The sequence below is a fragment of the Ambystoma mexicanum genome, chromosome 7q (assembly GCF_040938575.1).
Source record: "Ambystoma mexicanum isolate Mex_15411 chromosome 7q, UKY_AmexF1_1, whole genome shotgun sequence".
Classification (NCBI taxonomy): domain Eukaryota; kingdom Metazoa; phylum Chordata; class Amphibia; order Caudata; family Ambystomatidae; genus Ambystoma; species Ambystoma mexicanum.
The window spans coordinates 765,791,317-765,817,303 of NC_090941.1; the positions used below are offsets into that span (position 1 = coordinate 765,791,317).

At 45.4% G+C, this 25,987-nt stretch overlaps 1 protein-coding gene across 2 annotated transcripts in view; it reads left to right on the forward strand.

Moving 5' to 3' along the window:
- Window positions 1-25,987, forward strand: part of GUCY1A2 (guanylate cyclase 1 soluble subunit alpha 2) — a 1,716,628-nt gene that overhangs the window by 545,290 nt on the left and 1,145,351 nt on the right. For both annotated transcript variants that reach the window (XM_069640697.1, XM_069640699.1), the window contains exon 4: window positions 16,123-16,847. In XM_069640697.1, coding sequence (XP_069496798.1) covers window positions 16,123-16,847 — 725 coding nt within the window. The remainder of the gene's footprint in view (window positions 1-16,122; window positions 16,848-25,987) is intronic.

Sequence of the window (25,987 nt, forward strand, 5' to 3'; positions counted from 1 at the left end):
TTAACAATATTTACCTGCACAGCACAGACCAATTGTGTTTGCAAATGTTAGTGCTGCATAGAAATGCAACAAGCAATCCTGACAACACATACAGTGTTCATGGAGTAAGGCAACAATTGGACGACTGTGCTGGAATAGTAAGATTCACTATGAACTCACAAGAAGATCCACAAGAGTTTCTAATGTACATACTATTAGTATTGGAAAACAAAAGCATACCTGTAAATGAAATCTTCCAAATTTCGTACATGTGGAAACATACATGCACTCTCTGTAACAAAGTGATACAGGAAGAAATCCCAAATGAGCGATTTGTGTATATTTCCATACCAAATTGTGAGAGCATTCCATTTCAGCAACTTGTACAAAATGCAAACCATGGCAGATGATGTAGTATTTGCAATTCAGACAATCGCTCTACCTTACTGATACAATCACATAGTGCCTACATAATACTTATGCTTCTACGTTACAATGCAGATGGCACCAAAAACAACTGCAAACTAACTGGATTTACACACGGTCAAGTGTCACTAGGAAAAAAACCTTTACAACAGTAGGAATAATCTACCATGCAGGAGCTACAACCAATGCAGGTCACTACACTGCATATATTAAAAAGAATTCTGGATGGTTTGAATGTAATGATAGCACCATTACTCTAAAGCAGACGTTGCCAGCTAACCTAACAAATGCGTATTTAATGTTCTTGAAGCCAAAATTTATGAAATAATGTGTACTTCAAAATTGTGAACAAAGTATGTGAAAGACTACAAACAGTTAGAATACGCCCAAAGGTATCTAACTACCCAACAGGATGGAAGAATAACACAAATAAATGATTATCACAGATCGCTGGAAACAAATGCACAGGTAGAATATGCCTATAGGTATCTAAGTGTTGTTAAAAGTCGGCATGAAGGCAACAAAGAAAACATTAATAGGAAAGATGAAGGAAACAGGACGTAACAACAACACAAATGAAAGAATATCAAAAATCTGTAGGAACAAATGCACAGTTAGAATACGCCTACAGGTATCTAACTGTTGTTACAAATGGGCAGGAAGGCAACAAACATAACATTGATCAGAAAAATGAAGAAAACACTGAAAGGAAGAAATGAAGTACTTATTTGCATAAGAAATTAAGGTTTTTTTAATCCGACAAGGATTTTTTTCCCCAGACCCAAGGATTAGAAAAGCAAACACAGAAACTGAGCGCAATGCACAATACACTGGTTTGTAAACTAAATATGAGGGTCTAAAAAAAAAAGTTAACAGTCTATTATGCAATGTGGTAAATGTGGAAAACCTGTAAACATTAACACACCTTTTTCTTTCATCACAGAAATGGAAAAAGTGATACTTCTGCCAAATACGATAACCAATTAAAAAAAGGTTTATGGATTCTGAACAAAGTAAGCAGTAAGTAAATTGGCATGCATTTTCTACACATGGGCATCTACTTGTCTAATCTATGGTAGTAATATGCTGCAGTGCCTGTAGGCTGGCCTTTCATCCGCAGTGAGTAACCTACCACCTACGCCTTACAACCAAGTTTCAAGGAGTACAGTTCCTATCCATAACCATCGCTGCATATGTAAAACATGGTCCTTGTAAATTAGCTACTTATAAATTTACTTTTCGGACCATCATCTGCAGCCATGAAGTGAAGAAACTAGGGCATCAACACACGACCACAATCCACCACACCCATATTAACTTGTAACTCCACTGCTTATGACTTCAGTCTTGCGTGCATGGGCTTTAGCCATGCACCCAAGACTGCAGGGTCTCCCCACAACCACCTCAGTGATGAGTGGTAGTGGGGGTTATTCTATAGGTGTGTTATCCTTCAGTACCTCTGCTCAGAGGCTTCCCTCCTAGGTATATGTCTGTAGAACTTACATGGGATGGGTGTGCTGTGTCTTCCAAGTCGAGTACTTACCACTTTGTTCTTGGTTGCATGGCCTTTGACCAAGACTGCACGCACTCCCCACAACTTGCCAACCAAAACGCAACACTACGGTGTGCGCATGGGTGGCACATGTGGCGTTGGTTGTGGCCAGAGCCTACAGTCTTGTAAGTAAGGCCTTCGGCCTTTGACCAACGGCCATGCATCCAAGACTCTAGACCTTGGCCACAACCACTGTATCATGTGCCAACCATGGCAGCGTACTAATGAATATAATAACACCACACGTGTCCTTACAAATGTAACAACTCCCCCATGCAGTGCACAGGCTCAAATACTGGCCTTATTGGACCCCTCCTTTTCTGTGCGTATAAGGAGGCCATAGAACATACGTCATTAAGTAGGTATAAGTGTACTGTGCGTACAAGATGTCCATACACATTACATTATGACGACCGACCCCCAGAACAAGTGAATTAATCACCCATATGTTAAGACTGTAGCCCTTGGCCACTACCACCGTAGCATGTGCCACCCATGGCGGTGTACTAATGAATATAATAATAGCCATTGGGAAAAATAATGCGTTCACGGCATGTTGTCAATTTCAATGTTGCCTACCTATACCCGTGTTCTTTCAAGAGTTACACATTTCCTGTCCACTACATGGACTGAAGTGTTACAAATTTCCTGCCCACTACATGGACTGAAGTGCTATCGTTATTACCCCCCACATTTACTGTATGTACAAGGTGCCCATAGAAATTACATCATGATGGCCGAAGAACAAATGCATAGATCACCCATTTCTTACTGTGTGAACCTTTCCCAATGCTCTGTGACACAGCAAAATAGGGTAATGAAAAAAGCATGTGTACGCCGGTTGTTGCTCCGCTTTCTGCGGATCCAAGATGTCGGGCGCATCCAAACCATCTGACGCAGAACACGTCTCACAGCAGCCAATGGGCAGAGACGTCGCGTGTACGCGGTCATGACAGCAGCCCCTTAGCCAATCGGTTTGTTCTTCGTGAACCGAACAGGGAAGTGTGACCGTGGAGCGAACATAGATATCACTAATTATTTCAGACCTACTTTTTCATAATTAGAAATAAACATACTGCACGTATGGTGACAAAATTTACAAAAGCATGCTTTCTGGACGGAGCCCCTGTACCTGCCGCAGATTTTGTCAAAATCCGTCCAGCGGTTTCACTTGTAGCCATGCGCGCATTTTTTCCCCCATTCAGTCTATGGGAAAAAAATAAGTTTTGGGACCCCACTATAACTCCACTTCCCCTGGACGAATTCTCACCAAACTTTAGAAAAAAAATTCAGAGTGGCCCATATACTTTTTTTGCAAAGTTTGGTGAGGATTCGTCCAGGGGGAGCAGAGTTATAAGCCACCCAAAAAGTGCTCTTCCTATGGAAACAGCAACTTAACCATAACTACATGGCAACTACGGTGGCCATGTGATATGCGGCCGATAGTGCTAAAGCATGGCTCATAAGCCAAAGCTAATGGTGACTGCGCTAGCGTTCCAACTGTGATTTAACACTATTTAGCCTCAATAGGTGGTGCTAAAATGTCACAGATGAGCCCCAACGAATGTGCCGCATAAGGTGCCAACTTTAAGCCAGAACTAATGGTGGGACCATAAGTTATGCGCAAATAGTGAGACAAAACTATGTTGCCTCATTAGGTGGTGATAAATGCCTGCGTATGAGCGAAAATGAATAGTGGCGCTACTAAAGTGACACTTGTGCACCAGTACGAACGGTGGAACCTGAGCTAAACAAAACTAAGCATTCTAAGGACGGCAGCATGCTTTTTCAGGCTCCTCAATTCTACCCCTCTTAAATACTATGTGCCAATATTGTTAGCCTTACTACGAAATATGCAGCCGGCCCAAAGGCAGAAGACATGGCATTCCATAGAGGGGAGCAACGCATGCCTGGGCCTGGCAATAGGGGGGTGCCGGGGGGAATACAAAGAGTTCCCCCGGGGTGATTTTTGGCGCTGCACAGGCCAGCGAGCTTGCCTGCGCATATAGCACCCTCCTGGGTATTTAAGGGGTCAGGGAAGGTTCTGGAGCAGGCGACGGTTGGGACGTTAGTTTAACTGCAGTCCTGGTCGCCTGCTCCCAAGCCTTCCCTGATTTGGGCCTGAGAGGGATTTTGAGATTGAGGTGAGGAGTGTGGGTAGTGTAGTGTTAGCGGGCTGGGCAGGCAGTTAGAAATAAAAAAAAATTTCAAAAAATGTTTGGGAAAGTTTAGTCAGAGGTACCGTAAATAAGGTACCTCCACTTACCTTGGGTAGTTCGGCGCCCTTGGTGCTGTCCGCTTTCTGGTAGCCTCTGCATGGCTCAGGTGTTCGTGGTCCAAGTGCTGGGTTTTTTGCTTCATTGGAGAGCAGCATGTTTCTTTCGTCATGCAGGGGGATTTGGTGTGGGCATGGGCGGGGAGCGCAGCGGGTGTCGGGCTCTCTTGGGTTTTGTAGATTTAGTTATCAGGCCTGTCGCTGTTTGTGTCCCTCGCCTGATATCGCAGTGTGAAAGGCGCCGGGTGATCAGAGGGCCCGTTCTTCAGCTCAGTTCTTTTCTGCTACGCTGCGCATTGTGCGGTAGCAGCCAGTGTACATGGGAGGCAGTGCAGATCCCTTGAAAGGGACTGCACCGCTTTGATAGTTATCGGGCATATCTTAGCACTTCATTCATTGCCCAGCTAGTGGGCATTGTTTCCTGTCTTCTGCCCCCCTTTTGTATAAGGGCAGCCTGGTTTTTGGGGGTGAATTTTTTGTGTTTGACAAATTAGGTGCCTAGGAAGTGGTTTATCAGGTACAGTGTAGCAGTATATAAAAAAAATAATAATAATTTTCATTTAAGTTGTAATAATTCTATTAGTCATAATAATAGTTTAATTATCTATTTATATAAGCGGAACACATTTTTGGGGCACATCCCCCCTTTTTACACGGCATACCAGTAGTGGGATGTTGTCCCCGGGTAGGTACTGGCTCGGGGGTTTTAGTGCAGCTAGGTGACCATTTAAGGGGCATATCTTAGTGCACAGCCATATTATTTGCTGCACTATGGTGGGTCAGGGAGCCAGTAAGAGGGGATTGGTGGATGCCAGGGCACTGAGGGAGGACCTAGAGATTATTAGCAGGGCATCTAAGGCCGAACTGGAAGGGGCGGAGGTTGAGGTTACGGGAGAAGGGGATGTAGGTGGGGGTAGGCCGCAGCATAGAGCAGCGGCAGACGGAGCTCTCCCGGCAGTGGTGGCTTGCACCCCTGCGGCTGTTAGAGGTGAGGTTTGGGAATCCAGGGGCAGGAAGATGAGGAGGGAGATTGACAGGAGAGCATCCAGGGGGAAAGTACAGTTGGGTGGGGGGTCAGATAGAGCTGTGGTGCATAATGATGACCAGGTGGCGGTAGGGGATGTTAGGACTGCCTAAAAAGGGGTAGGTCAGGGAGGCCACGAAGGTGGGGCGATGGAGGGCAGAGTGGGGTGACAGGACAGAGGGGCAAAGGGGGTAAATACCTGCAGAAGAGTGCAGTTGGGAGGAGGAGAGAGAGGTCCCCATCAATTAGTGAGGTTAGGGAGGGGCGCTGAATGGCCCCCCCAGCTAGGAGGATTTTGGGTGGAGGGCACAGAGCAGCCCCTCCTCGAACAGTGCGAGGACAGTCTAGAGGGCGCAGCACGGCCCCTAGTGATGAAGACCACAGGATGGTGGAGAGAACACCTTGCCTGAGTGAAGAGGACCAGGAAGGGGTTTCTGCAGCCCCGTCGAGAAGACGCCAAAGGAGTGGCGGGGCTCACAAGAAGAGGATTTATGCACCCCGAGCATGAGCTCGCAGCAGCAATGGTATATCAGGGGTGATGAAGATAGGATGGAGGAAGATGTGGGTCAGTGGGAGGATGAACAATAGGTGTCCAGTCAAAGTTTCAAATACATAGTTTCGAAATACAATATTTTCGAAAAACAAAAGGATCAAAAAGAAATTATTCAAATGCATTTTTTTTAATGTAAATGGGTTTTTTTTTGGTTTGTATAGTAAAATTAGTGGTTTTTGCCCAAAAAACAGGGGTACGAAAAGAAATATTTCGATCCTTTTGTGTCAAAACTTTTGTATTTCGACACTATGATTGTCGAACAAGTGACTATGAACCTGAAGGATATAGGGTGGTAAGAAGGAGGGGGAGGGCGAGAAGGGACTTTAGGTGGGATTGTGAAAGACAGGAGCAAGGGGGTTGGAGGGCAAGAGGCCTGGGGAATAATTGGCTGGGTGAGAGTGCTGACATGTTTTGTCCCCACAGCAGGAGCCCAGTAAGGAAGGAGATGAGGAGCATCAGAGTGGAGGCCAGGCCGAAGACGGGCGATGGCAGGGCGGAAAGAGGTGAGCGGGAAAGGGACTGGTCAACTACATGGCAGAGGGGGGACACGAGAAAGGGGGCAAAAAATGAAGTAGCTGTATTACAAGGGGTAAGGAGAGAGATTGGTGTACAGGCTATTGGAGCCTTGGTGAGCGAAAGGGAAAATTGCTCAGTGGAGGTACAAACGGACAAGGTGATTGAGCCATTGGCGCTCGAGGTACAGGTTTCAAAAGAAAAAGAGGTTGAAGTGAAGGGCAAGGAGAAATGGATGTTTTTAAGCTGCTTCATAGGGAAGTGAGTGCAAAAGAGGGTTCTAAGGAAGAGGAGAGAGAACTGGCCTCGTGCCCAAGGGTCCCAGTGACAATTGAAAATTGGATGTCTATCTGGATTTATTATCTACGCCAGTGTCTATTGGGAGAAATTTCCAGAGCGATGCGTGGCTCTACTAAAATATATGGATATGATTAGAAAGGCATTTACAAGTTTTGGTGGCTTTGCGTGGGTCCGTTACGATGAAGAATTTAAAGCAAGGATGACAGAGGATAGCCAGGCAGTCTGGGGGGAAATAGACATGGATCTATGGCAGCAGTGGATGGCACCGAAGAGGCCTGACCCGACATTGCACACAGCAAGTGCTTTGCTTGTGCCTTTCCGGCCCTTTCTTGGTCGCCCCGCCCATGAGGGGGCGGGGGAGGAGGCAGAGGGCAGCCCTCAGTGGCATGTTGGGCATTTAACAAGGACAGCTGCACAGCTGCACAAGGAGCTTATGTAGGCTCAGACATGAATGTAGCAAATGTCCAGGGAAGCTCCCACTTACGCAGTGTTTCCAACAAGGAGACAGGGGAGGAGGAGATGATTCGGCAGAGGGGTTTTGGGGAAAGGCTTTTACGCCAATTAAATTGGATGTGTTGGAGAAGTGGTTGGAATTTTATCTGGACAGGGAAGGGATTTTTGGAGAAGGTTTTTGTCATGGTTTCAGGCTGGGTTAACAGGGGCCAAGGGTGTGTCGGTGGGTGGAAAATGTGTAGTCCACAAAGGAAAATGTGGAGGTGGTGAGAGAGAAATTGGGCAAGGAGATAGCAGCAGGGAGGGTAGTAGGGCCATTTGATGATGTGCCGGGTGATTTGGTGGTATCCCCACTGGTTGTTGTACCCAAGAAAGCCCCGGGGGAATTTAGATTGATACACCACTTGTCATGGCCTGATGGCATGTCTGTCAATGATTTCATTGCCCCCGAGGAGTGCGAGGCTGTATATGCAAGTGTGGACCAGGCAGTGGTTTTGATGAGGATGCTGGGTGCGGGGCCTTCATGGCCAAGTGTGACAGTAAGGCGGCTTTCAGGTTGTTGCTGGTGCATCCGGAGGATTTTTGGCTGCTGGGAATGCAATTTGAGGACTGCATCTACATCGACAAAGCTTTGCCAATGGGGTGTGCAATTTCCTGCGCCTTGTTTGAGCATTTCAGTTCCTTTTTACAGTGGGTTTTCTCATACAGTTCTGATTGGGAAGGGGTATTGCATTACCTAGATGATTTTCTGTTCATTAGCAGGGTAGACAGAGAGAGGGAATGTGGGGAGATGCTAAAGATGTTTCAGGACTTGATTGGAAAGTTGGGTGTTCCCTTGGCAGAAGACAAAACAGAGGGATCGGCAGTGGTGTTGACCTTTTTAGGGATTGAATTGGACTCAGTGGCCATGACCGCATGCTTGCTGCACGACAAGGTGAGCAAACTCGTAGGATTTCTGGAGAAAGCGGTGGGGGCTCGGAAGATTATGCTAGTGGAATTGCAGAGACTGGTGGGGCATTTGAATTTTGCATGCAAGGTGGTGGCCCCAGGGCAGACTTTTTGTAGAAACATGGCACGGTCTATGGCGGGAGCAAAGTGCCCACATCATCGGGTAAGGGTATCAGGTGCAGTTTGGGAAGATTGTAGGATTTGGCTGTGTTTTTTGGAGAGTTTTAATGGGGTGTCCATGTGGTTGCAGGGAGATCCGGTGTCATGGGAAGTGCAGATATTTTCAGATGCAGCAGGTGCGGGAGGTTTTGGAGTGTTTTGGGGAGGAAAGTGATGTGCAGAGAAGTGGCCATCGCTTTCGTTGAAGGAAGGAGAACAGCATTCTTGAATTTTTTCCTTTGCTGGTTGCATTGAAGTTGTGGGGGAAGGAGTTGCAAAACAGGAAAGTGAATTTCAACATTGACAACAAATGTGTGGTTCATGTAGTGAACAGGCAGTCAGCAAGGGATCAGAGGGTAGCGAGACTGATGAGAGAGTTAGTTCTGCGTTGCATGGAATGGAATGTGGTGTTTAAAGCAACACATGTGCTTGGGAAGGATAATGGCATCGCTGATGCATTATCTCGTTTTCAATGGCAGAGATTCCGTGGATTGGCTCCAGAAGCGGAACAAGAGGGGCAACGGAGGAGCTGTGGAAGATAGGAAGCTGAGAGGGCATGCATTGGGGGAGGGTTTGCTTGCCCCGGCATCTAGAGGGGCATACAGGAGAACTTGGGAGGATTTCATAGGAGGGGGAGCTCATAGCTGGAAGGGTAGGGGGGATGCGTAAGAGCGGAGAAGGGACGATGTCACTAACTTCCTCTTGAGGTGCATGGACAGGGTTGGTCTAGGACAACTATAATGGGGAGACTGGCAGGGATCGCTTTCTACTGGAAGGGGTTTTGGGGTTTTGAGCCGAGTGGTGGAGAAATGGCGAACAGGATGTTGGAAGGATGGGCAAGGGAAAGTAAGAGGGAAAAGGACAAGATGAGACCGATATCGGCGGAACTGCTAACAAGGTTGTGTCGGGCTATGGGTGGAGGGTTGCTGGTCGGCCTGGGAAGGAGAGTTGTTTGCGACTTGCTTTAGATGGCTATTCTTTGGGGCCTTTAGGGTTTTTGAGCTGGTGGGGGGAAAAAGTGGGGTAAGTGAACTGCGTTGGGAAGATGTTCATTTTACCGATTTAGGGTTGGACATCAAGATTAGGAGGTCTAAGACAGATCAAAAAGGAAAGGGCTCTTGGGTTTTGCTGGGTCGGGGGAGCAAGGATTTGTGTTCCGTTCAGACAGGTTTGGTGTGGAAGGAGCATTGTGGGGGGAGGACAGGTTTGGTTTTGCAGCATGAGTATGGGGCGGCAGTATCAGCAGCACAAGATTTGGGGATTTGGGGGTGCTATGAAAGGTTTTGATAGCGGTAGGGGAAAAGGCGGAGGAGTTTGGAACTCATTAATTTAGGGTGGGTGCAGCATCTGAAGGTAGTAGGTTGGGCTTATCGGAGCATAAGGTGAAAAGTTTGGGGCGGTGGAAGTCCGGGACATACAAAGGGTACATCAGGGATTTGGGTAAAGGGGACATTTGAAAGAAGGTTTTGGAGGATCTCAGGAGTGTCTAATGTGGTAGGATGGTTGTGATTTGTGAGTGATATTGTAATTTCTTTTTCAGATGCTGCTCGGAGGCCGGTGGAGATGCCACAGTTATGGATTGTGGGCCATTCTATTGTTAAGTGGGTGGGGAAGGAGGAAAAGAAAAGGGTCTTTGGCAGGCCATTGGGTTGTAGCTACAAAGTGGCATTGGTAAAATGGTCCGGTTTGGGGGGGTTTGCTGGGATTAGCTGCTGCCTATGTGGGCGGGGTTGAGGGAACGCTATGGGTCTCCAGAGGGGGTGATCATTCATGCAGGTGAAAATGACCTGGTAAGAGATACAGGTGTGGCTCTTATTAGAAAAATGAAAAGGGATTTGGTATGGGTCAGGGAAATGTGGCCCCAAGCATGTGTAGTTTGGACTAAGTTGTTGCTGCAGAGAGATTGGAGGGGAGCGAGTAGTGAGTGAGCAATAGAGTGGGCAAGAAGGGAAATAAATAGAGAGATGGTAAAATGTTGTGCCTCGGCGGTGGTAAAGGTTTTGGAACACAAAAAAATAGTTTATGAAGGTTTCATGATATTCAGAGAGGATGGTGTCCACTTGTCAGTTTTCGGGAATAGTTATTATCTGGCGGATTTGACATTGCAGGTGGAAGAGATAGTAAGGAGTTGGAAGTAGAGGGAAAGGGTAGGGGTGGGACAGAAAGAACACCTCGGTGGAGGGTTTTTCTGTTGCCGGGGGCATGGCCCCTTTAGATGTGGGGGGAGGGAAGCACAATGGGGGAATAGCACAGGAAAGGATGGGGGTGGTGCTGTTTGTACAAACAGGCTACCCCAGGGGAACAGGTATTGAACTTGGAGGGGCATGGCCCCAGGGAGAAAGCGGGATGCCTTGAGAAGTGGTAAGGAGACGGTAGGGACCAAGGGATAGCTAGGGAGGAAGGAGAACTATTTAATTATTTATTTTTTGGGGAAATTGAAGTGTTAAATTATTAATTGGTTGTTTAAAACATTTCGTTAGTCTGTAAGGCCATGGGAGCCAGGTAAGCGGTTAATTGTAAGCTTTGGCTTGTCACATTAAAGCGACCTTTTCCACTCTAAGCAAGTCTGGGTGTTTTGTGCAGTAAGCCAAAAAGCATTCTAGAGCTGAAGATAGGAGATACCGGAGGGAGATCTGATTGAGTTGTTGGATTTATATGGCAGCGCTTGCCCACTAATTTCCCAATAAAGAAAAGGCTGTTCTCAATTCTTAGATTGACTATGACATTGAGAGGCATATTGAAGAGGGCATGCAGGATCATAGCAAGAAAATAGAAACAAGCAATGTGGAGGAGCTACAACGTGAACACACTTGAAGACCAGACACAAGCAAACTAAGTGACAATGGAGAGAGAAAGGGGACTGAGGAAGTAGTGTGATGTGGGCAGAATAAGGGAGGTGAACGAGAAGACAGACATCAGTATTGTAAATAGGTTCACGAGGGGAGAAAGAGAAAGCACGAGGGCCGATGAGAAGAGAGGCACTATAGTGATCCAAGGGTCGGATCATAGTAGTCTAAAAAAAGGGAAATGCATTTTTTGAAAGGTGTAGATTTGAAAATGATAAGAGTGCTCAATAACAGGAGGGGAAACTCAAAAGCTACCTACAGATTAAGACCAGAAAGAGCCAGAGCCAGGAGATAACAGTAGTAGTTTGCATTTTGTGGAATTAAGTTGGGGTGTGGTGTGGGCATCAATAAGTTAACATCAGATCGGGTCTGGCATAGGCTGAGTGAGGGATGAAAAAGGGAGAAAGATTTGAAAAATTTCGGCATAGAAGTAGCATGATTTGCATATCCATAGTGCATTGCTCTGTGGCTCTGAACTGGAGGAAGCTCAGCTTCCATATGCATCTACCTGGTGGCATATGCATGGATTTTTTTATTTGTATGGGCTATTTTACCCTGGCATTACAGGTGAACCTTTTTTGTAAACCGACTATAATATTGATGGTGTTTAGCTCATTAGATTATTGAAAAACACGTTTCTCCATCTGTGCAAATTCAAAGAAGTAATTTTCTTTATCACTGAAAATAAGCAAATAATGACAGAAACAGCATTAAAATACCCTCGGATGTACAACGTCAAAGCCTATACCACTGCAAAAGGATTGAGGCATCATAAAATAAAAATGCGACAGTGATGCTAAAACGAGGGTTATGGAAACAAGTTACTATTGTATTGTCACTAACTTTTGTAATGCCTAAATATTGTTGAGTAGGTTTGTCTTTAAAATATCATGCACTGTTCATAAATGTATCCACAGAGATCCCTCAAACTATTTAGGCACCTGCACACTTCGTTTTGTTTATACTAGATACATTTGCACCCAAGTAGCATTTTGGGATTGCCACTAAAATGAACAGTGCTCTATTTATTCATAATTTCCTTCTATTTGAATCCAGGGGGATCGGCGGAGCAAGGCTAAATATTGTAAGAACCGCTCAGACTTGTAGGTTATGTGGTATTGATGTTTTGGGAACTACTTAATTGTGAAAGCCTAGAAGTAATCCACAGAAGGCCTATGCTAGATTATGCCAATCTGAATATCGAATATATTAAATGTGATGGTTTCTGGGATATTTCTATGAGGGGTGATGATATCAATGCAATCTATCACATAGCGCTCTGGGGTTTTATACACGGATTACTTGATGACATGTCTATTCCTTAAGTGTTGGTATTTACCTTTTATTACTAATTATTTGTATTGATAATTCTTTTTTTCTACACTTAAATTTAAAAAAAATTGGGACTAAGAAAAAGTTAGCATTTTTGGGCATGCGTTATTACAGGTGTAACAGTCTCCCATCCTCAATACAGGAAAAGAGGACCAGCATTGGCGCCGAGATGAGCAGTACGCGTATGCTAGTGTTAGAAGATTGTATTAGGTGAAGCATAGGTGAAACAATACATTTGATCAAAAACACGTTTTCAATCTCTGCAAAATATGCTTTCTTCCATTGTACCTCTTCTTACTTCAGACCTCCCACACATTTTGGGAAAACAGTCTTTTACTTTAACACACCACAGATGAAAGGCACCCGTGTCAGTCCCTTCTGGCATTGCCTCACCAAAAGCTAAATGTAACCAAAAAAAAACCTTTAAGCCTCCTCCAATACATCATCCCAACACCCCACCAAAAGGCTAAACCACTCCATGCCAAACACCTTTGAAGACCATCTCAAAGAAAACTGTGTTCATTCATGAACCCAAATGGGTCGCCAAACAAATGGGTGCATGATCCGAAAAACATACCCACCGTAAGGTATGCCCAGGCCAGGTCCCATCAGCCATTGTGCCTCAAAATCCACTATTTCTCTGCACTTGTCTCTATTTCCTTCTCTTAGTCCCTCTATCATTTTCTGTGTGCTCCTCATTTAGCACCACTGCGTTTTGCTTCCAGGGTTTTTGAGGTGGAATTTTTGGAAACGGAAGGAGCTGAAAAGTGGAACTTATATCAAGTCATATGGGACATTACTGTGGCATGACATTATTCCCTGGATATCTATGATAAAGCAAGCATGATAAGCCTTAACATGGCTATACCGACATTTTGGTGCAGCAACTATAATACATATTTCTTACTGTTGCGTGAAATTTTTCACTGCACATCTATGATAAAGCAAGCATGATAAGCGCTATTGTATGACTAGGCTGGCATTTTGGTACAGCCAGTCCAGCTATAATATGTAATGGTGGCATGGCATTTTTTAACTGAAATCTATCACGGAGCACATATGATAAGTGGTTTTCTGTGTCTAGACTGACCTACATTGGAGCAGCCAGTTTTATATGGGAATAGTGGTGCATAGAGATGCAGCCACTTTGGAAACATGGGGACAGCCAGCGTGATTTTTCTTTTTTTATACTGGCATATATTTTGGGAAAACACATAATGAAAATGGGTTGGGAAATGCTCCTGTGCACTATTGGTGACTTTGATGTTTTCATGAATCAACCAAAAAAATTAAAATAATAACAATTGCAAAGTGCCCGGCTTTCTACAAAATTTGCACAATTTTTACAAATTATTTAAAACGTTTCCTTGGGGAGAGAACCGACGATTACCCCTTATTTGGTTTGGGTTCCCTCGCTACATTGGGTCTATGTTGCATATTTGTAGCAAATATTTCTGCCCCACCAAATAAAATTATTCACCAGTAACCACTGAAAAGGGCTATTCCTGTCTGTAATGAATCCAAAGATAAAGAAAGGCTCAATTCTATGGTTATTCATATTGTTAAACCACCCAAATTAAGGGGTAGTGAACCACTGTATGAGATCAATACGAATTCACTAAACAAATCCAGTTTAAAAAAACAGTATCACAAAGGATCTCAAAATGTTATAAAGGGGTCTTAGATATTGTATATCTTAAAGCTTGAGAGTGCATTCCACAACTCTGGAACAGTACACGAGAAAGGTCTGCAACATTGTTCCTCGTTCACGAATGATATAGCTCTGATACGGAAACCAAAACGATATGTTTTTTAGGACATAGTGGGTCATTACGACCCAGGCGGTAAGTACGCCAACTTTACCACCATGGTGTAAACTATGTTTACACCATGGTGGATGGCGGATTTACCGCCCCATTCCAAGGTGAGTGGGGCGGTAAATCCCCATTTCCCATTTTACCCTTCCCCATTCCCATTTTTGCCCCATAGGGCATAATGGGAGTGGGGAAGGTGCTAATTACGCCACCGTAAATTACGGTGGCGGAATTAGCACCAAGGCGGTTTAGCGCCATGGGGCCTCATTACGAATCAGGCGTTAAGGGGTTAACGGCGCCATTAACGCCACCGACCCTTAACGCCTGATTACAAGGTCCCTTAGCGTCATGGTGAGTTTAACGCCTGCTTTTTGCAGGCGTTAAAATCCATGGCGCTAAGGGACCATGGAGATAATTAGGGCACCGTAATTTACGGTGGCGTAATTATCTCCTTCCTCACTCCCATTATGCCCTATTGGGCAAAAATGGGAATGGGGAAGGGTAAATGGGAAATGGGGATTTACCGCCCCACTCACCTTGGAATGGGGCGGTAAATCCGCCAACCACCATGGCGTAAACATAGTTTACGCCATGGCGGTAAAGGTACGACCCAGGCGGTAACTTACCGCCTGGGTCGTAATGGTCTCCATGGTTTTTAACGGCTGCTAAAAGCAGCCGTTAAAATCGGAATCAGGCGTTAAGGGTTAACGACGGCGTTAACCCTTAACGCCTGAGTTGTAATGAGGCCCATATAGTGTTGCTATTATTTTTAGACATGATTGATAAAGAAGTATTAAATGGACAACAGAGCGTTCATGGTAAACTCCTAAGAATTGTATCTGATATCTTTATTTAGTGCAAGGTGTGCTTATTTTTAAGCCATGGAGTGGAATCTGAATGTGGCAAATGGTCAACAATGTACGCATCTTCTCTTGAGCGTACACTTAATGAGATACTGGTACAACTGATGGAAGTGCAAAGCCTACTTGAAGAGCTGCCAAAGTGACCTTATTGAAATATATGCAAATGAAAAAATATATATAATTAGATGAGGACATGCCCTGGTAGTAGTGGGGTAAACAGAGTTTCCATCTTTCCTAATTTGTAGGATCGCCTCCTGGTTTGGCAATTGAGTACCCACCAATGAAGGCCCACGATAGGGGGGTGTACTAAAACAACTTGATGCTCTGAGGCATGAAGCATATATGCCTTCACTCCACTCCCTATTGTCTGCACTAGTTGCCAGGTGCAGTATTGTAGTTTGTGCTAATAGATATACGATTGACGAATTATGTTTTTAATTGTGGGTCTTTTGTAAGGCCTGAAGACATGTGGGTGAAGAATGATTGGAATGAGCCTAAATGTGTAATGTGCACCTTTGAAAGTCACGTTCCTATGAAATGTGTACAAACATCACACCTGGAATCTATGTCCTGATGGCGTTATCCAGTGTATGTTCAAGTCAAGGGGGTTTCGTGTAGATACGCTATCTTGCTGCAATCCTTTTCTGATAGTCATTTATGTAGAAATGATATTGTTACGAAGTGGAACATATGCTTAATGATATGATATGATATGGCATTTGTAACGCACCTATACACAAGTGTTTCGAGGATGGATGGTTATTGACTGGTTTTTAAGGTGTCTGGTCTACGATAAATTATGTGCAGTGTTGAGTCTGGAATAATATTTACATGGCTGATTTGTAGGGCATTTTCTTGAAACGCAGTGTGACGAAAAACACAGACGTCCTCTACGAAGTTGAACTTCTCATTGCTTAATAATTTGTTACAAATTACACATCCTAGCATCACGGAGAGTTATCACTGTAAACCCTTTGTTAAAAATGATCACCATTGCTTCAGTCGAAAGCTCACTGAACCATTTGATTGTGAATTGAACCAATTATTAATTTTGGCATTTACATCTTGTTTCCATTTTCCTCCAGGACTGAAGTTTGATGATCTGCAGGAAAGGTTTGGTGAGGAGTTCTTCAATGTGTGCTTTGAGGAAAATGAGAGAGTTCTGCGGGCTGTGGGCTGCACGTTGTATGACTTCTTCAATGGCTTTGATGCTCTAATGGAACACGTGAGGACCTCCTTTGGAAGGCAGGTGACTCTGGAATCTCCTTCTTTCCTATGCAAAGAGCTCCCTGATGGCACACTCATGCTGCATTACTTTCACCCACACCATGTGGTGGGCTTTGCCCTGCGCGGGATGATCAAGGCAGCGGGAAAGAAGATCTTCTCTCTGAACGTTGACGTGGAACAAGTTAAAAATGTAAATGAGATGCTGTCCTCCAGGGGGTCCCCTCCAGGTAATAGCAGCTGTCTTACCTTTATCATCAAAGAATGCGACAATGCAAACATCCCCAAAACACTTCCACTGAAACCGTCGAAATCGCCGTCAGACCTGAGAATACAGATCAGTACCTTCTGTCGGGCCTTCCCCTTCCATCTGATGTTTGACCCAACCATGCTGGTCCTTCAGCTCGGAGAGGGGCTTCGGAAGCAGATCAAGTGGGACCTGTGCAAAACGATGAATTTCCAAGACTGCTTTGAGATTGTGTCTCCCAAAATCAGTTGTACGTTCGAGCAGTTCCTCCTGAGGCTGTCCACACCCTTTGTGATTCGGAACCGACCAGATGTATCTGGCTTTGAAAAAAAAGACAAGGTAAGTGCAATGTGATAGCTTGGCGATAGGGATAATCTAGGAAACAAATGGTATTGTACGTAGACAACGTTATCTGGTGATCACCACATTCCCAGCTTCAGACCGGTCAACATCTTATGGCCATTTAAGGAAAAATCTGCACCCGGTACAAATAACAGAGTGTGCATACACGGTTGAAAAGCCGACTGTAAAAGTTTAGCTAGCAATGGGATCCCCAAAAGTGCATGGGCTCTTAATGTGTTGCCCTGCACGTGCATTGGACGTTTTTATGTGCTTTCTTTCAACAACAATGTGCAGGGGCCCTGTACAACAATGCAAGCAACTGCACTAATCACTACTTAACGGACTATTTGCACTATGGGGATCTCTACCGACCATAACATAATACACACTCTGACTAATGCGCCAGTCACAAAGTGTTCCACAAATACTCATCAAGTCCATATTGCAGGAACCTTGCACTGGTGCAGTGGTTTTTGCAAAGGCATTTGAACACCTTTCAAAATGGCCACGGTGGCTATTTGTATTGATATAGCAAGTTTCTGAGCTCGAGCAAGCTGTGGCCTATGAAAATACAGTGCAGAATTGTACTACAGTCGTACGAATTGTCTGCAAAAAAAGGTCTAGCTATTACTTTTGCATACCAATGGTTTTTGGCGTTTTACCAATGTTCCAAGGTTTAAAGAGGTCGCGCGTGAGTTTCACCTCAAAGGGCCTGAGCTACACACATATTTATTTTCAACATGTTTGCAAATCAGGCCCAAAGAATCACTGAATCTTATATTTTCTTTCAAAGCTGTTTGTGGCGTGTATTGTGAATGTGATATTTGCGTTTAAAGAAACAATGACATTTTAGGGATTGCATGTTTTGCAATTCTATTTAACATGTACCTACATACGTGTGTTCATAGAACGGGGTAATGAAATACAGTGTCCACGCATTAAACGATGTATAATGGCTGAGGCATGGGAGGCTTTAGAGTTGTATCTGAGTGCTGCACGGCCGGTATCTGACTTACTTTTGACTTCATGTGTGTTGTGTGCGGCGTGTGGGCTTGTTTCAGCTCTAACAGCTCCCTTCTGCTTTTGGATTTTTTGTTGGTGGTGGCCCCTAAGTGAGGAGGCCCACTTTAAACTCTCTCCTATTCTCCTGCATGACAGTTGACAGTCAGTATGGGGCACTTTTACTGACCGTTTTAAAGCAACGCCTTCTTTCAGGCGACCATTCTTAACAAAGCATCCACAAACCTGTGGCAGTTTCCGCCTCGAAATTGTGTCCTTGAAATCAAATCGTGTGTTAATGGGCTTGTCTGTACTTTATTACTATAGCACAAGGTTCTATGTAAAGGCAGAACTCCTGGAAGTTAACCCGAAATCCTCCAAAACGACGTCAAACCAAACCCCACTTCCAACTCCACCCATCCCCACCCATTCCCTCAGCCTCTGCCAGCTTCCTTGCTTTTTCAGCCAAGCCCCTTTACCACCACCCTGTTTACCTTGACTTTTAACCTAGGAAGTAGCTCATACTTTGCACGCAATTACTCATTAGTGCTGAAAAAAATACCGCCAGAGGGAGAGGAGGGGTACATAGTTATGCAATTGCAATCTTCTGAGGAGTGTTATGGATCTCCTTTCTTGGAAGTGCCCATGAAGAGAGTGCTACAGATCTCCCTTTTTCATATGGCCATGGAAGAAAGGTTTTCAGATCTCCATTTTTAGCTTTAACTATTAGGTGGCTAAAGTGACACTTATCCAGCGAAAACTATTGCATTGGAGTACAGCTAGGGAGAAATGGCATATGAGGAGGGATACGATTGTAGGTGTGCCCATAGCCATGTTAATCCCTATGGCCATTCCCACCCACTTCCTTCCTCTCCCCGCCCAAAACGCATCCTCATTGGATCTGTTTGAGCTATGTTTATTCAGCCTTACAATCAAACTTTGAGGTTGAAGTGCTTGCTATTATTTTCAGAAAATTGATGGATTTTTGGAGCTCTAAATGAGCTAAGGGTGTAACAAAAATGCCTTAAGCAGGTCTGCTTTCAGCCACTCTGTTTAAAATTACTATGCGTGTCCTTCAATTAAGTGCTGTTATAAACAAGCATTGGCAAACCCATGGCTTTGGCTTGTGTATATGTATTCGGCATCTGTCAGGATGCACAGGGATTTACACCGTTTTACAGTATCAATGGTCGATTATTACCACTACGGATGTGCCATGCAAATTCCTTCCACATGCCTACACAAAAGCCACAACTTTTGGTATCACCACTGCTTGTTCATAGTGTCTATGTAAGAGTGTTGCAGATCACCTTTCTTGATAGTGCCCATGGAAGAGAGTGTTGTAGATCTCCTTTCTTGATAGTGCCCATGGAAGAGAGTGTGGCAGATCTCCTTTCTTGATAGTGCTAATGAAAAAGAGCATTGCAGATCTCATTTCTTGATAGTGCCCATGGAAGAGAGTGTGGCAGATCTCCTTTCTTGATAGTGCCCATGGAAGAGAGTGTTGTAGATCTCGTTTCTTGATAGTGCCCATGGAAGAGAGTGTGGCAGATCTCCTTTCTTGATAGTGCCCATGGAAGAGAGTGTGGCAGATCTCCTTTCTTGATAGTGCTAATGAAAAAGAGCATTACAGATCTCATTTCTTGATAGTACCAATGAAAGAGAGTGTTGCAGATCTCCTCTCTTGATAGTGGCAATGAAAGAGAGTGTTGCAGATCTCCTGCATTACAGATCTCCGTTCTTGATAGTGCCAATGAAAGAAAGCGTTTCAGATCTCCTTTCTTGATAGTGCCCATGGACGAGATCTTTGCTGATCTCCTTTCTTGCTAGTGCCAAAAGAAGAGAGCGTTGCAGACCTTCTTTCTTGATAGTTCCCATGGAAAAGAGCATTGCAGATCTCCTTTCTTTACAGTGCCCATTGAAGAGAGTGTTGCAGCTCTTTTTTCTTGATAGTGCCATGGAAGAGAGTGTTGGAGATCATCTTTCTTGATAGTGGCCATGGAAGAGAGTGTTGCAGATCTACTTTCTTGAAAGTGCCCATGGAAGAGAGTGTTGCATATCATCTTTCTTGAAAGTGCCCATGGAAGAGAGTGTTGGAGATCATCTTTCTTGATAGTGGCCATGGAAGAGAGTGTTGCAGATCTACTTTCTTGAAAGTGCCCATGGAAGAGAGTGTTGCATATCATCTTTCTTGAAAGTGCCCATGGAAGAGAGTGTTGGAGATCATCTTTCTTGATAGGGCCCATGGAAGAGAGTGTTGCATATCATCTTTCTTGAAAGTGCCCATGGAAGAGAGTGTTGGAGATCATCTTTCTTGATAGTGGCCATGGAAGAGAGTGTTGGAGATCATCTTTCTTGATAGGGCCCATGGAAGAGAGTGTTGGAGATCATCTTTCTTGATAGGGCCCATGGAAGAGAGTGTTGCAGATCTTCTTTCTTGATAGTGCCCATGGAAGAGAGTGTTGCAGATCTTCTTTCTTGATAGTGGCCATGGAAGAGAGTGTTGCAGATCATCTTTCGTGATAGTGCCCATGGAAGAGAGTGTGGCAGATCTCCTTTCTTGATGTTGCCCAATTGCACATCCCCTATGTAATTCTGTACCAGTGCAGCAACGCCAGAAGAATTGCAGGCTCTCTTCATAAGGGGAAGACGAGAATAAAAAAAAGTCTCAGTCAGGCAGGTATGGTAAAAATAGGTACCACATGCTTTTACTATACACCTGGTATACATCATGAGGTTAAACAACTGCATGATTATAAATTAGAAATTTGCATGGGCTTTCAACACTTCGATGCATGGATACCAAACAAACTTTACTAGGTTCTAGGTGAACCCATCTTTTTAACACCAGTACACAGAAATACAAAAACATTAATAGGAAAGCACATAAACAGAGACACTCAAAAATCCAATGCATTTCGACTAGGACCCTACTTTGGAGTTTTGTCTGACTCTGCAAAACCTAAAGACATTGAGATTTCATCTTTCTGAGAATCATCTTTCTTTTCAAGGTTCTTTTTCCGATGATTGCCTATTAGTTTCTGCAATTCAGTGTAGTGGTGTTAACATGCGTTCACTCAGGACCTAGTAAGGTGTGCTGCGGCTGCATACGTTTTTTGTTGTATTGGTTGGTGCAAGAAAGGGCAGCGGGTGTGGACTTTATAGAATAAGTACTGCTAAGTATCAGAGTTGAATTCACTTGGTGCTGCCCACTTTTTCTATTCATAATTTTCCCTCTTCACCAGAGTTTTACCACCACTAAAAAGGTGGGTGTAAAAATAATACCACCCACGCATAATACAAATATATATATATGTTCTTATTGAAAGGGGCACACAGGTGCAACCCTTGACCTAAGGAAATACATTCTGACGGGGGAGACATTGAGCACCTAAAAATGTGGACATTTCTGTTGTCAGCTGCCCGTGTTGTCAAATCCTTTAGCAATGCTCATTACTGAACCGTCTCTGCCTTTGCCTATATGGACTAGCAGCGGTATCTGCAAGCCCAAACTAGGGCATGTAGATTGTCAGAAGTACTGCATATTGTATGCCTGAAAATGTCTGTGATTTACTGCTTGTAGGTCTGTAACGCTACAGGGCTTATCTTTCAGGCCCTACTCTGATGCAAGCTTGATTAGACATCAGACCGATTTGGAGGACCCATGTTGTTGTATCGTTATTATTGTTAGTTTTGCTATTTTTTACTACTGATCCATGGCATTTATGTTTCTATGATCTTGAATCGCTTTAGTAATTTAGCTTTGCATGTGAACACCCGCCCCCACCCCCATTGCAAGAGTGAAACCACCAGATTGCCCAGTAGAATTGGCTCCTCGGTCACCTGGGGTGATCACGTGTCTACTACTCCCTTCATGTGCAGATGGGCTCCCATTCCACACAGAAGGCTCAGCATATGTGCGGCAGAGTTAACTCCATCTGCGCCAATCCACGGCCGGGGGCCTCTGTGCATTGTACCATGCTCTTCAGTGCAACAGTATATTTTACTTCCCTGGTGACCTTTTGCAGGTAAATACCATAACCCATTCATCATCGTACCATGTTATATCTCACCTCCACTATCTCAATATTTATAAATCCTATATCCTTCTGTTTCCAGCAGAAAGCATTCAAATCAATTAATTTCCCAATTCATCCCATTAGGCAACCACAATAGTACATATTCTGTGAATTAAAATTCCATGGCATTAAACACGCATTCTGTGATTGGCTACAATGAATATATGTTTGATCTTATGTTGGCTAATATCATTGATCTATTGTTTCAGACAAAACCCTGGTTTCCCAATTATTTTAATACGTCACCAGAATCTCCCATTTCAATTGGTCTTGAAACCTGGTGGGAGGCATGGCTCTGAAACTCACTTCTGGGTTTGAATACTGATACTTTTAGATCACTCTGCAACATTCAGTCATAATCATAAGATCCCGTTTCAGAGGCTGAATGTCAAAGACATAGGAAACCATCCTCTGAAATGGCTAGAGACATTTTTTTTTTTTTAGATGGAATAGCACAATGGCCCTCATTACGACCCTTGCGGAATTCGGAAAACGATGGCGGAAATGCAATACCGCCATCGAATAGCGCTCGGTGCGACTATGACCCGTCACCGCAAAGTACGAAGCCACTAGCGACACCGTAGTGAACGCCAACGCCAACTGCACCAAGCACGCGCGCGCGCGCCATGCCAAACCGTAAACACCACCATGGCGCAAGGGTACGCCAATTCCGATCCTAGCGGACATGTACCTAACGCCATCAAGCATGGCGGAATGTACCATTCCGCCATGGTGAGAAGTACGGCATCGCGAATCAACCGTAAACGGCCCCACTGAGTGCCTGTACACCGCTCCCTGCCCACAAAGTACAACTCCCCGTAGGTGCAATGAAGCCACAATGCAACCAGTGAAATGTACAAGTCACCCATGCATGCCAACGAACAAAAAAACACAACAGGGGCCAATGGGAGCTGCAGGGCACAGATGGCACGAATACAGAAGCCTTCCCAATGGACATGACAACAGTCCCCCACCAAGAAACGCACGCAAACACAGGCACCTGTGACCAGCAATATTCCGAAAATCACATCATTACACCAGTCCACCTGGCTGACCGGCATCTGTCACACAAAACCCAATCCCCCGCCCCTGAGCATGACAACATTCAAACAGTCATATTGGCAGCCCCCATCCCTGACCTCACGGGCTTCGTAGGCAAACGCGCCCAGTACAGTACCACGCAACTAAACTCCGAAGCTGGAACCCAATGCAGATCTCCTCACAATACATCGCTCCCCAAATAGGCATATGCCACATCACTTGCAAAGAAGAACGCTACACGGGCCAAATCAGAATAGAAATTTAATGCACAACAAAATCACCAAGCCCATACAGCCATCAGGCCATGAACTCCAAAACACATTTCACCATTGTGGGCTGCATCCGCAAGAAATGACCAGCCACTACTTGTGTGACGCCCTGTTCCATCATGGTACACAGAGCCACATTCACGTACGAAAAGGCAACATGGAAGCGCACAGAACCGCAGGGCCGGCCCAATGGGGAGGCACTAGTCCAGCTGAAAGGCCGAAATGTTGCTCCGAGCCACCAGTACTGCGTAAGGGCATGTGGCCCATTGGCGATCGTCCCATAAGATCGTAATGCTGCTCCACTGATTAACACGAAGCAGCAGGTGTCGGGAGTAAAACCCATCTGCAGGAGTGGCATACAGATGGCAGTGGCAAAAGGGGAGGAGATACCTGTCAACCAAAAGAAAAGAAAAAGAACAGAATGGCCATCAGAACTACATTCCAACAACTCACTTCAATGATCACACTAAATCCACAGCCATATGCATGCTAGCCCACTCCAAAGGTCCATCACCACCCAAAAACCACTTGCGACTCATAACTATCTATATCGAGGTGTAAACACCATCACAAACGAGTGTACCTGTGCATGCGTCTGTCAAAACAGAATCCATCAGATGGGATTGGTAACGTGCATGGACACAAGTGTCTGAGGGCGCGTCGAGACAGGGAGGGCTCAACAAGGCCAGATAGACGATGGTCCCACTATGGCAGCCCTGCATCACATAGCGTAGGGGAGGCGGATAGATCCCAAGAAGCCCTGTACATGGCAAACTCTGTATCAAATCACCTGCCCATGCATCCATTCATCATTCCCTCATCCCGGGATTAAAACGCCTGAATATTTACTCACATAACATTAGAAATATCCATTGAGTCTGTGCGTTATGCAGCCTGCAAAATCCACAGTGCCCCAGCCCGTAATTCCAGTGTAGTGAAGTAACATGTATTTGGGAACGTCCGGCCTCATCACCCACGTCGCTATTGCGCATCCCATACTATTCATATCAATCATTGCATCCTCGCCATGGCCCCTGTCCCAAGGACATTGAACAATAGTACGTTATATTAGCAGTCAGACCTGGGGCATTTCCACGCCGCCAGCTGAAAACTGAAAGCGCCGCCCTTCGAATTCCTCATTTGCAACATCACGTCGAAGAGGCATCTGTGGCCGTTTGAAATCACTAATTAATCCATCGAGTGCGGCTGTGTGTGAAAATGGCAACTGCCTTCACCCACAAATGGGACGCCCCGCCCGTCGTTGCAACTCGGTACAGTGATGCATGAGGGCCCACCGTTACTCGAGTACTACGTTCCACTGACCCTTCACAAGTCTGTTCGCGACTGCACAGATAGTATGTGAAACAATGGGACCACAGCAGAATGAACATATCAACCAATGTTACACGGCCATCGGGTACAAATACATGATTGCAATAGCAAGATGCCATTCCCCGAATTGCAGCGTTGTGCGCGGGACGTGCTCGGCCAAAGGGGAGAGCAGTTTGCACAGGTGGAATGAATCACCACAGGTGGAGGCCATACAGCCTGATAACACATAAATTGCACAGCCAGTCTCCTCCCACAACCACACCGAAATGCTACCGGCAGGACTCGCGATGTTGGCCCTGGGGGACATGATAGCACTGCAAGTACTCCAACTCCAAGAAGAAGACGAACACCAACTACAACCGGCCGCACGGAGGAGACGCAGGAGGAGGAGGAGGGCAAGGCAGGGCCAGCAAGGGCCGCCAGCACAGCCACTACCACCACGCAGGCAGCCCGCAATCCCACGCCTCCGAGCACATCCGTTCAACCTCACTGATGAGCAGATCCACACCCTCTACCGTCTGGACCGGGACACCATAGCCGCCATTGTGGACATGACACAGGCTGACCTTGTCAGCATGATAGATAGCCCAACCGCCATCCCACCCCTACTGAAGGTGGTGTCTGTACTACACTTCCTGGCCACAGGCACCTACCAGCACACAGTCGGACAGTTGCATGGCATTTCTCAGCCACTGTTCTCACGGACACTATTGCAAGTGCTCGATGCCCTCCTGCAGCACGCAGACGACTACATCTCCCTACCACGCTCGGAGCAGGAAATTACCCACACAAAAGTGGGATTCCATGCACTTGGCGGCATACCGGGTTGCATTGGTGCCATCGACTGCACCCATGTGGAATTGGTCGTCCCACATGCCATGGAGGCCCAGTACCGCAACCGAAAACAATTTCATTCTCTGAATGTACAAATGGTGTGTGACTCCAACAGGATCATTACACATTGTTGTGCCCGATTCCCTGGATCAACCCATGATTCTATGGTCTTGAGGAACTCTACAATACCACGCTACATGGAGCGACACGCAGGGAACAGATCCTGGCTACTCTGTGAGTCTCATTACATGCATGATAATGTGGGGTATGTGATTCGGCAATGACCTGGCAGGAAGGGGGGGGGTGTGCGTACGTAGCAATGGCATTCCACATCATACGTTTATCGTCCACATACAGGTGATGCTGGATATCCACTGAAGAGATGGCTCCTCACACCAGTCCGGAACCCACGGGACCAGCATGAGGAGGACTACAACCATGCCCACTCACGTACCCGTGTAGTCATTGAACAGGCATTCGGCCTACTGAAGGGTCGTTTCCGCTGCCTCAGCAGGTCTGGCGGGGCACTCCTGTACCGCCATGAGAAGGTTGCAAAGATGGTGATGGCATGTGTCATGCTCCA